At 43.8% G+C, this 12,709-nt stretch overlaps 1 protein-coding gene across 2 annotated transcripts in view; it reads left to right on the top strand.

Annotated features, from left to right (window-relative positions):
• The first annotated feature begins 6 nt into the window (after positions 1-6).
• The window catches only part of LOC147122190 (uncharacterized), a 48,890-nt gene continuing 36,187 nt past the window's right edge, over positions 7-12,709 (top strand). The window contains exons 1-4 of one of the 2 annotated variants that reach the window (XM_085983071.1): positions 7-94; positions 5,531-5,599; positions 8,377-8,410; positions 12,135-12,289. In XM_085983071.1, the coding sequence (XP_085839197.1) occupies positions 5,534-5,599; positions 8,377-8,410; positions 12,135-12,289 (255 nt within the window). In that variant the 5' untranslated portion in view covers positions 7-94; positions 5,531-5,533. Of the gene's footprint in view, positions 95-5,530; positions 5,600-8,376; positions 8,411-11,875; positions 11,940-12,134; positions 12,290-12,709 lie in introns of those variants that run through there. The other variant, XM_085983072.1, reaches the window with a different exon arrangement.

The raw sequence follows: 12,709 nt of genomic DNA, 5'->3' as shown, positions 1-12,709 counted from the left end.
CCTGTGACGCGACAGTCGGGGGGGGGGGGAATGCTGTGCGCGATGACGTCAGGCGAAGTGACGCTCTTTCAAACTTTGGCGAGCGGCGGCGGTGGTGAGTTGAGTGATCTAGCTTTTAAATGGCGGCTGTCAACGGCATCTGTAGTGATGCAGCTAATCACTTTACAATGCGGATAGTCACCCGAGAATTCAGAACAGCCTCGGGCCGTCCCGTCCCTCCGGGCGCCGGATTTGCTGCAATAACGCGAAGGGGTCGAGTTTGTGTTTCGTGAAATATAAAATTAACTGTGTTTCCAGCAAAAATGGCGACGACCACAGTTGGTGGAAGTTAAGGTCCTTTTATTGAGGCTTCTGTTCCTCCTTTCCTTAGGTAGGGTCCGTCCTCCACCTCCTTCTCCTCTTCCTTGAATAAAGACAGAAAATGCTGGAAATACTCAGCAGGTCAGGCAGCGTCTGTGGAGAGAGAAACAGAGTTAACGTTTCAGGTCGAGGACTTTTCCTCAGAACTGGAAAAAGTTTGAAATTACATGGGATATACGGCATAGAAACACACCATTCGGCCCAACCAGTCTATGCCTGCATTTATGCTCCACTCGAGCATCCTCCCTCATCTAAAATCTATCAGCGTAACCCTCATATGCTTGTCTAGCCTCCCCTTAAATGCATAAGAACATAAGAAGTAGGCGCAGGAGTAGGCCTTTGGGCCTGCTCCGCCATTCAATAGGATCATGGCTGATCCAAATCTAGACTCACATCCACTTCCCTGCCCTCTCCCCGTAACCCCTAATTCCCTTATCTGCTAGGAAACTGTCTATCTCTGTTTTAAATTTATTTAATGTTGCAGCTTCCACAGCTCTCTGAGGTAGCAAATTCCATAGATTTACTATCCTCTGAGTGAAGAAGTTTCTCCTCATCTCAGTTTTGAAAGGGCAGCCCCTTATTCTAAGATTATGCCCCCTAGTTCTAGTCTCACCCATCAGTGGAAACATCCTCCCCGCATCCACCCGATCAAGCCCCCTCACAATCTTATATGTTTCGATACGATCGCCTCTCATTCTTCTGAACTCCAATGAGTAGAGGCTCAACCTTTCCTCATACGTCAACCCCCTCATCTCCGGAGTGAACCGCCTCGAGAGCAAGTATATCTTTTCTTAAATATGGAAACCAAAACTGCACGCAGTATTCCAGGTGTGGCTTTACCAATACCCTGTATAACTGCAGCAAGACTTCCCTGTTTTTATACTCCATCCCCCTTGCAATAAAAGCCAAGATTCCATTGGCCTTCCTGATCACCTGCTGCACCTGCATACTAACTTTTTGTGTTTCATGCACCAGGACCCCCAGATCCCTTTGTACTGTAGCACTTTGCAGTTTCTCTCCATTTAGATAATAACTTGCTCTTTGATTTTTTTCTGCAAAAGTGCATAACCTCACACTTCCCAACATTATATTCCATCTGCCAAATCTCTGCCCACTCACTTAGCCTGTCTATGTCCTTTTGCAGGTTTTTTATGTCCTATGCATCTATACTATTCGCTTCAACCACTCCTCTGGTAGCGAGTTCCACATTCTCACCACTTTTTGGGTAAAGAAGTTTCTTCTGAATTCTTTATTGGATTTCTTGGTGACTATCTTATATTGATGGCCTCTAGTTATGCTCTTCCCCACAAGTGGAAACACTATCCACTTTATCAAAACCTTTCATAATTTTAAAGACCTCTATTAGGTCACCACTCAGCCTTTTTTTTAAAGAGAAAAGACACCCAGCCTGTTCACCCTTTCCTGATATGTATGCCCTCGAATTTCTGGTATCATCCTTGTAAATCTCTGAACCCTCTCCAGTGCTTCTGTATACTTTTTATAATATGGCGACCAGATATAGCAGGCTTTTAAGCAAGCGGTGGGGAAGAAAAGAACAAAAGGGAAGGTCTGTGGTAGGGTGGAAGGCTGGAGAGATTAAATGACAAAAGATATATTAGTGCAAAGCAAAAGGAGATGGTAATGGAACAAGCAAAGAAACAAAAGATGAGTCTAGAAGAGGTGTAAATGGGATGGCAGAATCATCAACAGCTGCCATGTGGAAAAAAATAGGGGCACAGGTTCTGGTCTGAAATTGTTGAACTCGGATGTTGACCTCTTCCTTGACCTCTCCACAGTGTTTGATGTGGTTGATCCCTCTGCAACGCCTCTTCACTGTTGTCCAGTTGTATGAGACTGCCGTTAATGTTATTCCTTTCCTAAATATCCAAATGTAGCCATTGCATTTCCAGAAATGGTTTCATGCCCCTCGACTGCGCCATCACCTCTAGGGATGCTCTTCTCTTCCTCATCTACATGTTGCCCCTTTGTGACATCATCTGCCATCTTGGGATAAGTTTTCACGTTTATGTTATGATACCAGACCTATCTTGCCACCACTCCACTCAACCACCACTGTGCTGTCAGACTGCTTGTGCTACATTAAATCTTGTATGAATCACAACTTCAACAACAACTTGTATTTAAATAGCACCTTTAACATAGTAAAACATCCCAGGGTGCTTCACAGGAGTGTTACCAGGCAAAATTTGACACTGAGCCACATAAGGAGATAATAGGGCAGATGACCAAAAGCTTGATCAAAGAGGTAGGTTTTGAGGAGTGTCTTAAAGGAGGAAAGAGGTGGAGAAGCGGAGAGGTTTAGGGAGGGAATTCCAGAGCTTAGGGCCTTGACAGCTGAAGGCACGGCTGCCAATGATGGCGTGATTAAAATCGGGGATGCTCAAGAGGCCAGAATTAGAGGAACGCAAATATCTTGGAGGGTTGTAGGGCTGGAGGAGATTACAAAGATAGGTAGGGGCAGGGCCAGGGGGGATTTGAAAACAAGGATGAGAATTTTGAAATTGAGGTGTTGCTTAACCAGGAGCCAATGTAGGTCAGCGAGCACAGGAATGATAAGTGAACGGGACTTGGTGCGAGATAGGACATGGGCAGCAGAGTTTTGGATGACCCCAAGTTTAAGTAGGGTAGAATGTGGGAGGCCAGCCAGAAGTGCGTTGGAATAGTCAAGTCTAGGGGTAACAAAGACAGGGAGTAGCCAGGGATTCAACAGCAGATGAGCTGAGACAAGGGCGGAGTCGGGCATTGTTACGGAGATGGAAATAGGCAGTATTAGTGATGGCGCAGTTATGTGGTCGGAAGCTCATCTCGGGTTCAGAAGGATGACGGGGGATAGTTTACCTTTGTCACAGTCACATAGGATGTCATTGGTGACTTTGATGAGCGTCGTTTTTGTACTGTGGTAGGGCGGAAACCTGATTGGAGGGATTCAAACATGGAGTTCTGGGAAAGATGGGCACGGATTTGGGAGGTGACAGCACATTCAAGGACTTTGGAGAGGAAAAGGAGGTTGGAGATGGGACAGTACTTCCGCCAGCTAAATATTGGAAAAACTCAAAGCCATCGTGTTTGGCCCCCGCCACTAACTCCATCTCCCCCTGACTCCATCTACCTTCCCAGCTACTCACAGGCTGAATCTGACCATTTACAATCTTGAACTCCTGATTGATGCTGAGCTGAACTTTAATCCCCTCATCTTATCCATTTGCTTACTTCCACATCTGCAACATTGCCCTTTAAATTGGATGCTTTGGGGTACAAGAAGCTGGTGTAGGTCAGTGAAGATAGAGGTGCTGGGCAAGGCAGACTTATTGTGGGACAGGATATGGGCAGCTGTATTTTGGACAAATTGGTGTTTATGGAGGGTGGATGATAGAAGGCCATCAAAGACAGCATTAAAGTAATCGAGTGGAATTGACAGAAGCATGTATTAGAGTTTCAATGGCAAAGAGGGATATGGCAATAAGGCCGGTGAATGGAATTGAGGCAGAAGATTGGCCATGATCTCATTAAATGGCGGAGCAGGCTCGAAGGGCCGAATGGCCTACTCCTGCTCCTATTTCTTATGTTCTAAGAGGCTGAGATGGGGCCGAGCCAGGCAAAGTTGAGAGGGTGGAAATAAGTGGTCTCGGTGACGGAGAGGACATGTGGTTTGAAACGCAACTTAGGGTTGAGCATGATGCCAAGATTGCACATAGTTTTGTTCACTGAGTGATTGTCGCCCCCTCTCTGACCAATCAGTGGCAAGAAGTGGCGTTTAATGGCAGAAACGAAACACGAAATCTTCAGCCTTCTGGTTCAACTGAAGGAAGTTGGGACTCATTTGAACTTTGATGTCGTACAGGCATTTTGGCACCATGGAAGTGGTTGTGCTGTCGAGAAGTTAAAATTAATCTAGTTAATAACTGGATCATTCTTACAACTGGATAACATTACTAATCAGACAGTAGATATGTTGAAATTTATCCACAGAATAATTAGATGTCTAGTATCCGATCTAAACCAAAACTCCACATTTCCTCTTTTTAGAGGGAGGCCTAAATTAAATAAGTGTTAGAAAGTCTAAATCTGTCTTAATACTCTCTCCCCCATTGCTTCTGTGTTCTCAGACTGTTTGTCCGATATTCAGTCCTGGATGAGCCGCAATTTCCTACAGTTACAAACTTACACATTGGGAAGACGGAAGCTATTGTCTTCAGCCCCCATCACCAACTCCGCATCCTCGTCACCGATTCCATCCCTCATCCCGGCCACGGTTTTGGGTTGAACCAGAATTTGCAAATTCGGAATCGTATTTGACCTAGAGCTGAATTTCCAATCTCATCTCCTCTACATCACAAAGGCTGCCTACTTCCAGCTTTGTAACATCACCTGTCCATGCCCTTGCTTCAGCCCATCGCCTGCCAAAACCCTCATCCATGCCTTTGTTACCTCCAGACCCGAGTATTCCAATGCTCTGATCTTCCACCCTCCTTGAACTTCAGCTCGTCCAAGACTCTGCTCACTTCCTGGTCTTTTATTGGCTTCCGGTCCCCCAAAGCCTCAAATATAAAATTCTCATCCTTGGTTTTAAACCCCTTCATGGCCTCATCCCTCCTTATCCCTGTAACCTTCTCCAGCCCTATAACTTTGCATTCCTCCAACCCTGGTCTCTGATGTGTTCCCTACTCCTTTCACCGCACCTTTGGGGGCCGTGCCTGCAGCCGACTAGTCCCTATGGCATTCCCTCCCTGCACCTCTCTGCCTTTCCATCTCCTTCTCCTCCTTTAAGACACTCCTTAAAACCCACCTCTTTGACAAAGCTTTTAGTCACCCCTCCTAATATTTCCTTTGGCTCGGTGTGCATTTTCATCTGATTGTGCTTCTTGGGACGTGTTTGTATGTTATAACTACTATATAAATGCAAATTGTTATTTTGACAAAAGTATGAATAATATTTGTGTGATCCCATTTTAAAAAAATTGATGCAGTAAGTTACAGAAACAAATGGATATTTTTGTTTCAAAATTCATGGAACATTAGTCATACTACTTTATCATTGGCAACAGCAACCTGCCAAAAGAAAAAAAGTGAAGTTTGTTCATTAGTATGCTGCCTGCTCGTGTATTTGAGGTTGCTATTGACATTAGCTATGTTTACACTCCTGCAACAGAACATGAACTGGGACACGCAGCTGAACTCCATACTGAATGATACTGACTACAATGTTGCAAAAATCAAGGTAAGTGTGTCATGCTGCTGTAATGAATGTTATTTTCCCTTTTTAGTTTATAACTACTTTCAACTGTAAGGATGAATTAAAGGATCTTTCGGTAGATTGCCTTGCAAAAAGGTAACTCAAAATGTAGTCTGAGTTCAAAGTTCTTCCATGGCCACCTTGAAAACAAAATTGATTTTTGATTCAGACATTTGTAAATACTATTGTAGCAAGCAGTCACACACTGGTTTGTGAATTTTTTCTGTTAATTATTGTAGCTTATATCCTTGTAATTGTCAATATTTTGTTAAGCCACATTTACTATTTGAATATTATGTGCAATTTGGACATTCCATTATAGATGAGATATTGACCAATGATAAAGTTGCAACATCGATTCATAGAAAAATAGGAGCAGGCGTAGGCCATTCGGCCCTTCAATATGATCATGGCTGATCCTCTATCTCAATACCATATTCCCACTCTCTCCCCATACCCCTTGATGCCTTTTGTGTCTATTCACTAGGATGATACCAGGGATGAGAGGATATAAAATCAAAAGATAAATATGGAGGAGGAATACCATTCAGTCCATCTTACTTCATTAGTAAAAACCCTACAGTACCCCCCATGTGGCACCTAATTGTTAAATAATCTCAGGGTTTTTGTCTCCACTACTCTAGCCTGAAGTACATTGCATGTATTGATCACTCTGTGAGATGAATTATCACTTTTACCGATGGAAACTAAAATTGAGCAGGGTTTAAAACGGGCAGCTGATACGTTACTGCCCATTTTCTGCCCGGTGGTAAAAGTGAAACCATGTGAACAAGAACTTCTTGACCTCAATCCTAAATTTGCCTTTTACTAGTTTGGAAATGTATCTACTTGTCTTATTTCAATTTAGTTTAAAGTAATTTCTTGGATCTACCTTTTCTATTACCATTTACTATCAGAGCTCCACTCAGTTACAACCTTTTGAGGCTGAAAAGCCCAGGTCATACGTCAGATCTCTGACTCTAGAGACCAGCCTTGTTGCTTTTCTCTCAGCTGCCTCTAGTGCTTGAATGTCTCCCTTGTATCTTGACCAGAACTGGATGCAGTACTCAAGATGTGGTTTCAACTGAACTGTGAGCGGAACTTAAAGTCCACATCCTTGTCACCACCAAAGCTGCCAACTTCCACCTCTGTAACATTGCTTGCCACTGTCCATACCTCACTTACACTGCCTCTGAAACGCTCATCTATACCTTTCTCACGTTCAATCTTGCTTTTCCCTGCTAACCTCCCAAGTTCTGACTTGTACAAGTTGCAACTCAGATCCTATCCTGCACCAAATCCTGTTCCCCTATTACCTCTGCATTACCCAACCTCTACTGGCTCCATTTCTGCCTACGTATCAACTTCAAAATCATCTACAAATTCCTCCATGGCCTCATCCCTCCCTACCTTTGCAACCTCATTCAGCCCTCTGGTCCTGTATGTAACCTCTGCTCTTCCAAGTTATTAATAAGTACATATTTGTGGAGCTGATTGAACTGTGTTAAGATGTAGCAGATGGCAATCAGTAATACTGCTAAGTATGGGTGTCACCAGCACAAGCACTAAAATAAACTTGCCAGATTCACTAAGACTGGTAGCACTATCATGGTACTAGAGCAATGTAAGGGAAGCTAATTTTGCTTGTCTGACTTGTCATTTCAAAGATGTTGTTCTCTTTAATTTAATCAATTTGAGAGGCATGGAAGTAGGTTGTCTAGCCACCTTCTGGTCGTGCTGCTGAGGAGTGTGACAAGAACAACCTGGAGAAAGAAATTTTGGTTAACCCTCATCTTCTCCGCTGGCCTGCATCCCACCCCCACCCCACAGTTGGGCTGTGTTCAGCACCTCTTTCTGATCAAGATTGAGAAGCCAATACATAGCAACCCATGTGTCACAACACTACGGCCTGGATTTTGCGGTTGGGATAACGGTGAGACTATCAATGCTCACCGTCATTAAAGAGTTAAGTTGGACAGCAACTTCCAGCATCCACACGTGCGCAGTTAAACGTGGAAATCAGGAAGTTACTGCCTGATTTGCCCTGCTCCTCCACAAGCTTCGCTACACCGGTATCTCGCCAAGAGATTCAGCATTCAAACACATGAAGGGCATGAAGTTGCAGTATATACCCACTAGATACCCATTAAACACGCCAGAAAAAGTTAGGCTTGTCCATTCAAGTGTAAGTGATTTTTTAATGGCGTGCTAAGTCTTAATAACAACCAAACAGCCTCTCTGGCACTGAAAATTTACTTTTACAAGTGTGGAATCTCATTCCTTCAGATATTAATTATTGTTGGAGATTTAAAATTAATTAAAATAAAAAAAATTTTTACTTTCTGTCTTTTATCTCTCTCTTCATCCCATCTTTCTTTCCCTCTCTTTATTTTGCTTTCTGTACATGATTTTACATTGAATTAAATATTCTAACTTACATTTCCTGGTTCAGACTTTGTGTGCCTCAGTAAAGATTCTTCAACCTGATTGGTTGAAGAAACACGCTGTTGCTTGCCCTATTTACACAGGTCCCAGATCCCCTGTAGAGGGTGCCACGCTGTATCAGATTCCCGATGACCGTAAGTTGCTGCTCAAAAGCCCATGTAAAATCTGGGTAGCTGTAAACTTAATGAACGGCGAGCACCGTTTGTTTGCTGCTGGTCGCAAATTCCGGGCCCATACTATTTCCAATACTATCACTGTTGAACATTTCTGTAAGGTACTAACAATTAACGGAGAGACTTTTTTCTCTTTCTTTACAGAAAAGATTGAACACAACAGGGTATTATGCAAAAGGTATGTGTTTATTTTTGTTTGATTTACATAAAAGCTAAATATTCATTTGTGATTAAAATTAACCTAGTTTTTTGACCACCTTTTTTTTCTGAGGGTGCATTATCTGCTACACTTGTACCAGTCTTGTTTTCACACCATTTCCCAGCTGGGAGGGCAGAAGCAACCTTCTTCCTTGGTTATGCCAATGTCCTCTTAATCTGGCCACTGGAAGGTATGTGAGATGACTTGGACGAGGGGACCGAGTGTAATGTATCCAAGTTTGCTGACGATACAAAGTTAGGTGGGAAAGTAAGCTGTGAGGAGGACACAAAGAGGCTGCAAAGGGATACAGAAAGGTTAAGTGAGTGGGCAAGAATATGGCAGATGGAATATAATGTGGAGAAGTGTGAAGTTACTGACTTTTGTAGGAAAAATAGAAAAGCAGAATATTTTTTAAATGGTGAGAGACTGGTATTCAGAGAGACCTGGGTGGCCTTGTACACAAATCACAAAGTTAACATGCAAGTACAGCATCAATTAGGAAAGCAAATGGTATGTTAGCCTTCATTACAAAGGGATTGGAGTATAAGAGTAAAGAGGTCTTACTGCAATTACATAGGGCCTTGGTGAGACCACATCTGGAGTACTGTGCAGTGTTCCCTTTAAGCTGCACGGCTGCGCAACTGTCATAGAGTCATAGAGTTATACAGCACAGAAAGAGGCCCTTCGGCCCATTGCGTCCGTGCCGGCCATCAGGCCCTGTCTAATCTAATCCCATTTTCCAGCACTTGGTCCGTAGCCTTGTATGCTATGGCATTTCAAGTGCTCATCCAAATGCTTCTTGAATGTTGTGAGGGTTCCTGCCTCGACCACCCTTTCAGGCAGTGAGTTCCAGATTCCAACCACCCTCTGGGTGAAAAAGTTCTTCCTCAAATCCCCTCTAAACCTCCTGTCCCTTACCTTGAATCTATGCCCCCTTGTTATTGACCCCTCTACTAAGGGAAAAAGTTCCTTTCTATCTACCCTATCTATACCCCTCATAATTTTGTACACCTCAATCAGGTCCCCCCTCAGCCTTCTCTGCTCCAAGGAAAACAACCCCAACCTGTCCAGTCTTTCTTCATAACTGAAGCGCTCCAGCCCAGGTAACATCCTGGTGAATCTCCTCTGCACCCTCTCCAAAGCAATCACATCCTTCCTATAATGTGGCGACCAGAACTGCACACAGTATTCCAGCTGTGGCCTAACCAGCGTTTTGTACAGCTCCATCATAACCTCCCTGCTCTTATATTCTATGCCTCGGCTAATGAATGCAAGTATCCCATATGCCTTTTTAACCACCTTATCCACCTGTTCTGCTGCCTTCAGGGATCTATGTACATGCACACCAAGGTCCCTCTGATCCTCTGTCTTTCCTAGGGTCTTACCATTCATTGTGTATTCCCTTGCCTTGTTAGTCCCTCCAAAATGCATCACCTCACACTTTTCAGGGTTAAATTCCATTTGCCACTGTTCCGCCCATCTGACCAACCCATCTATATCGTCCTGCAGACTGAGGCTACCCTCCTCGCTATTTACCACTCCACCAATTTTCGTGTCATCTGCGAACTTACTGATCATACCTTTTTATATTCACATCCAAATCATTAATGTAGACCACAAACAGCAAGGGACCCAGCACCGATCCCTGCGGTACCCCAGTGGACACAGGCTTCCAGTCACAAAAACAACCTTCGACCATCACCCTCTGCCTTCTGCCACTAAGCCAGTTTTGGATCTAATGTGCCAAGGCACCCTGGATCCCATGGGCTCTTACCTTCTTGACCAGTCTCCTGTGCGGGACTTTATCGAAAGCCTTACTGAAATCCATGTATACCACATCCACTGCACTACCCTCATCCACACACTTAGTAACCCCCTCGAAAAATTCAATCAAATTGGTCAGACATGATCTTCCCTTGACAAAGCCATGCTGACTATCCCTGATTAATCCTTGCCTCTCCAAGTGGAGACTAATTCTGTCCCTCAGAATTTTTTCCAATAATTTCCCTACCACTGATGTTAGGCTCACTGGCCTGTAATTCCCTGGTTTATCCCTACTACCCTTCTTGAATAATGGTACTACGTTAGCTGTTCTCCAGTCCTCTGGCACATCCCCTGTGGCCAGAGGGGTTTTGAAAATTTGTGTCAGAGCCCCTGCAATCTCCTCCTTTGCCTCACACAGCAGCCTGAGATACATCTCATCCGGGCCTGGGGATTTATCCACTTTTAAGCCTGCTAAAACCGCTAGTACCTCCTCCCTCTCGATGCTAATATGTTCAAGTATATCACAGTCCCCCTGCCCGATTTCTATGTCTACATCGTCCTTCTCCATAGTGAACACAGATGCAAAAAATTCATTTAAAACCCCACCTACATCTTCTGGCACCACACACAGATTGCCACTTTGGTCCCTACTCTTTCCCTAGTTATCCTCTTGCCCTTAATCTACTTATAAAACACCTTAGGATTTTCCTTTATTTTGCTCGCCAGTGTTATTTCATGGCCCCCTCCTCGCTCTCCTAATTTCTTTTTTAAGTATCCCCCTGCACTTTTTATACTCCTCTAGGGCTTCCTCTGTCTTTAGTCCTTTGTATCTGCCAAAAGCCCCCCTTTTTTTCCTAATCCATTCTCGTATATCCCTTGACATCCAAGGTTCCCTGGGCTTGTTGGTCCCACCCTTGACCTTAACGGGAACATGTTGCCATTGTACTCTCTCAATTTCCTTTCTGAAAGACTCCCATTGCTCCCGCGCAGCCAGCTCACCGTCTTCTAAATTCAAAAACCGTGCATGTGTGGATTTTGAATGGGCCGCGCAGCCCGTTAAAGGAGCCATGTGGGCCAAAAAAAGAGAGGGAACATTGGTACTGTGTACAGTTTTGGTCTCCTTACCTAAGGAAGGATATACTTACCTTAGAGGGAGTGCAACAAAGGTGCACTAGACTGATTCCTGGGATGAGGGGATTGTCCTATGAGAAGTGATTGAGGAGACTAGGCCTATATTCCCTAGAGTTTAAAAGAATGAGAGGTGATATAATTGAAACGTATAACATTCTTACGGGGCTTGTCAGGGTAGATGCTGGGAGGATGTTTCCCTTGGCTTGGGGGTTTAGAACTAGGGGTCACAGTCTCGGAATAAGGGTTCGGCCATTTAGGACTGAGATGAGGAGAAATTTCTTCACTCAAAGGATTGTGAATCTTTGGAATTCTCTACCCCAGAGAGCTGTGCATTCTCAGTCATTGAGTATATTCAAGACAGATCGATAGATTTTTGGATACTTGGTGTGGGAAGGTGAAGTTGAGGTAGAAGATCAGCCATGATCTTACTGAATTGCAACGCAGGCTCGAGGAGCCGAATGGCCTACTCTTGCTCCTTTTTCTTATGTTCTTATGAGAGTGACCTGTGAGAGTGACCTGTGACAATCACCCTTTTATTTTCCCTCCATTCTGTGCCATGCCATTATGATCAAGACTTGGAATTTCCCATGTGTGCAGTGGTTGGTGTTAGCCGGTAAGAAACAAGGCAAATGTGCACCAGCAAAGCTGGATTATTCTCTCTGACTCTGGTGGAAAATTACACAAATTCTCTCAGGTGGCACAATTAAGAAATTAACATGTAATACCTGAGAAATGAATATTTGGTGGTCTTGTATGCAGCTCTCAGCAGTTTAGTTTCCTTATTTTAAGCCTTTTTGTTCTCTTTTAGTTGGCTCACTTGAACAAATTGACACAAAAGATATTCGGTTCAGTGATCCGATATCTGTCCCTATGGAACCCTCTTCCTATTCAGATGTGTTAAGCTATAAATTGTCTAAAGAAGAATTAATGGGTATCTACAGGCAGCTACAGTCCCAAGGAAAGGTAAGTGTGACAAAAGTAATGAGAATGGTGTATATTTTATATAGTCTATGATTTTCTTGTATGTGTTTATGTACTTGTCTATATATGTACGCCAAGAATGGAGTCCAGGTGTTTCTTTGGGAGACTGTAATGACAGTGTAGGATTTGGCATACATCAGACACAGTTCAAACCCAGTGCAAAGCTACACTTCCACGGGCAAGCTCGTGCTCCCTAATGTGACCTTTTACACAAAGTAAAGATGAACCATCTTGTTGATCAGCTACACACTGGAAATTATACAGCTTGCCACAGTAACCTCCTGATCCAGACTCTCACCTCCTGTTGCGCCAAAAACCTCAAATAATTAGCTCTGCCTCCTTGCAGCTAGGTAATCGATTGGGGCTGAAAATCCACAAGAGACACATCCCAACATAAGTGCT

This window comes from Somniosus microcephalus, chromosome 3 (assembly GCF_052327205.1).
Source record: "Somniosus microcephalus isolate GS21.2 chromosome 3, FLI_Smic_1.0, whole genome shotgun sequence".
NCBI classification, from domain to species: Eukaryota; Metazoa; Chordata; class Chondrichthyes; order Squaliformes; family Somniosidae; genus Somniosus; species Somniosus microcephalus.
Note: the sequence above shows the minus strand (reverse complement) of the source record. Positions and strands in the feature narration are given on the sequence as shown.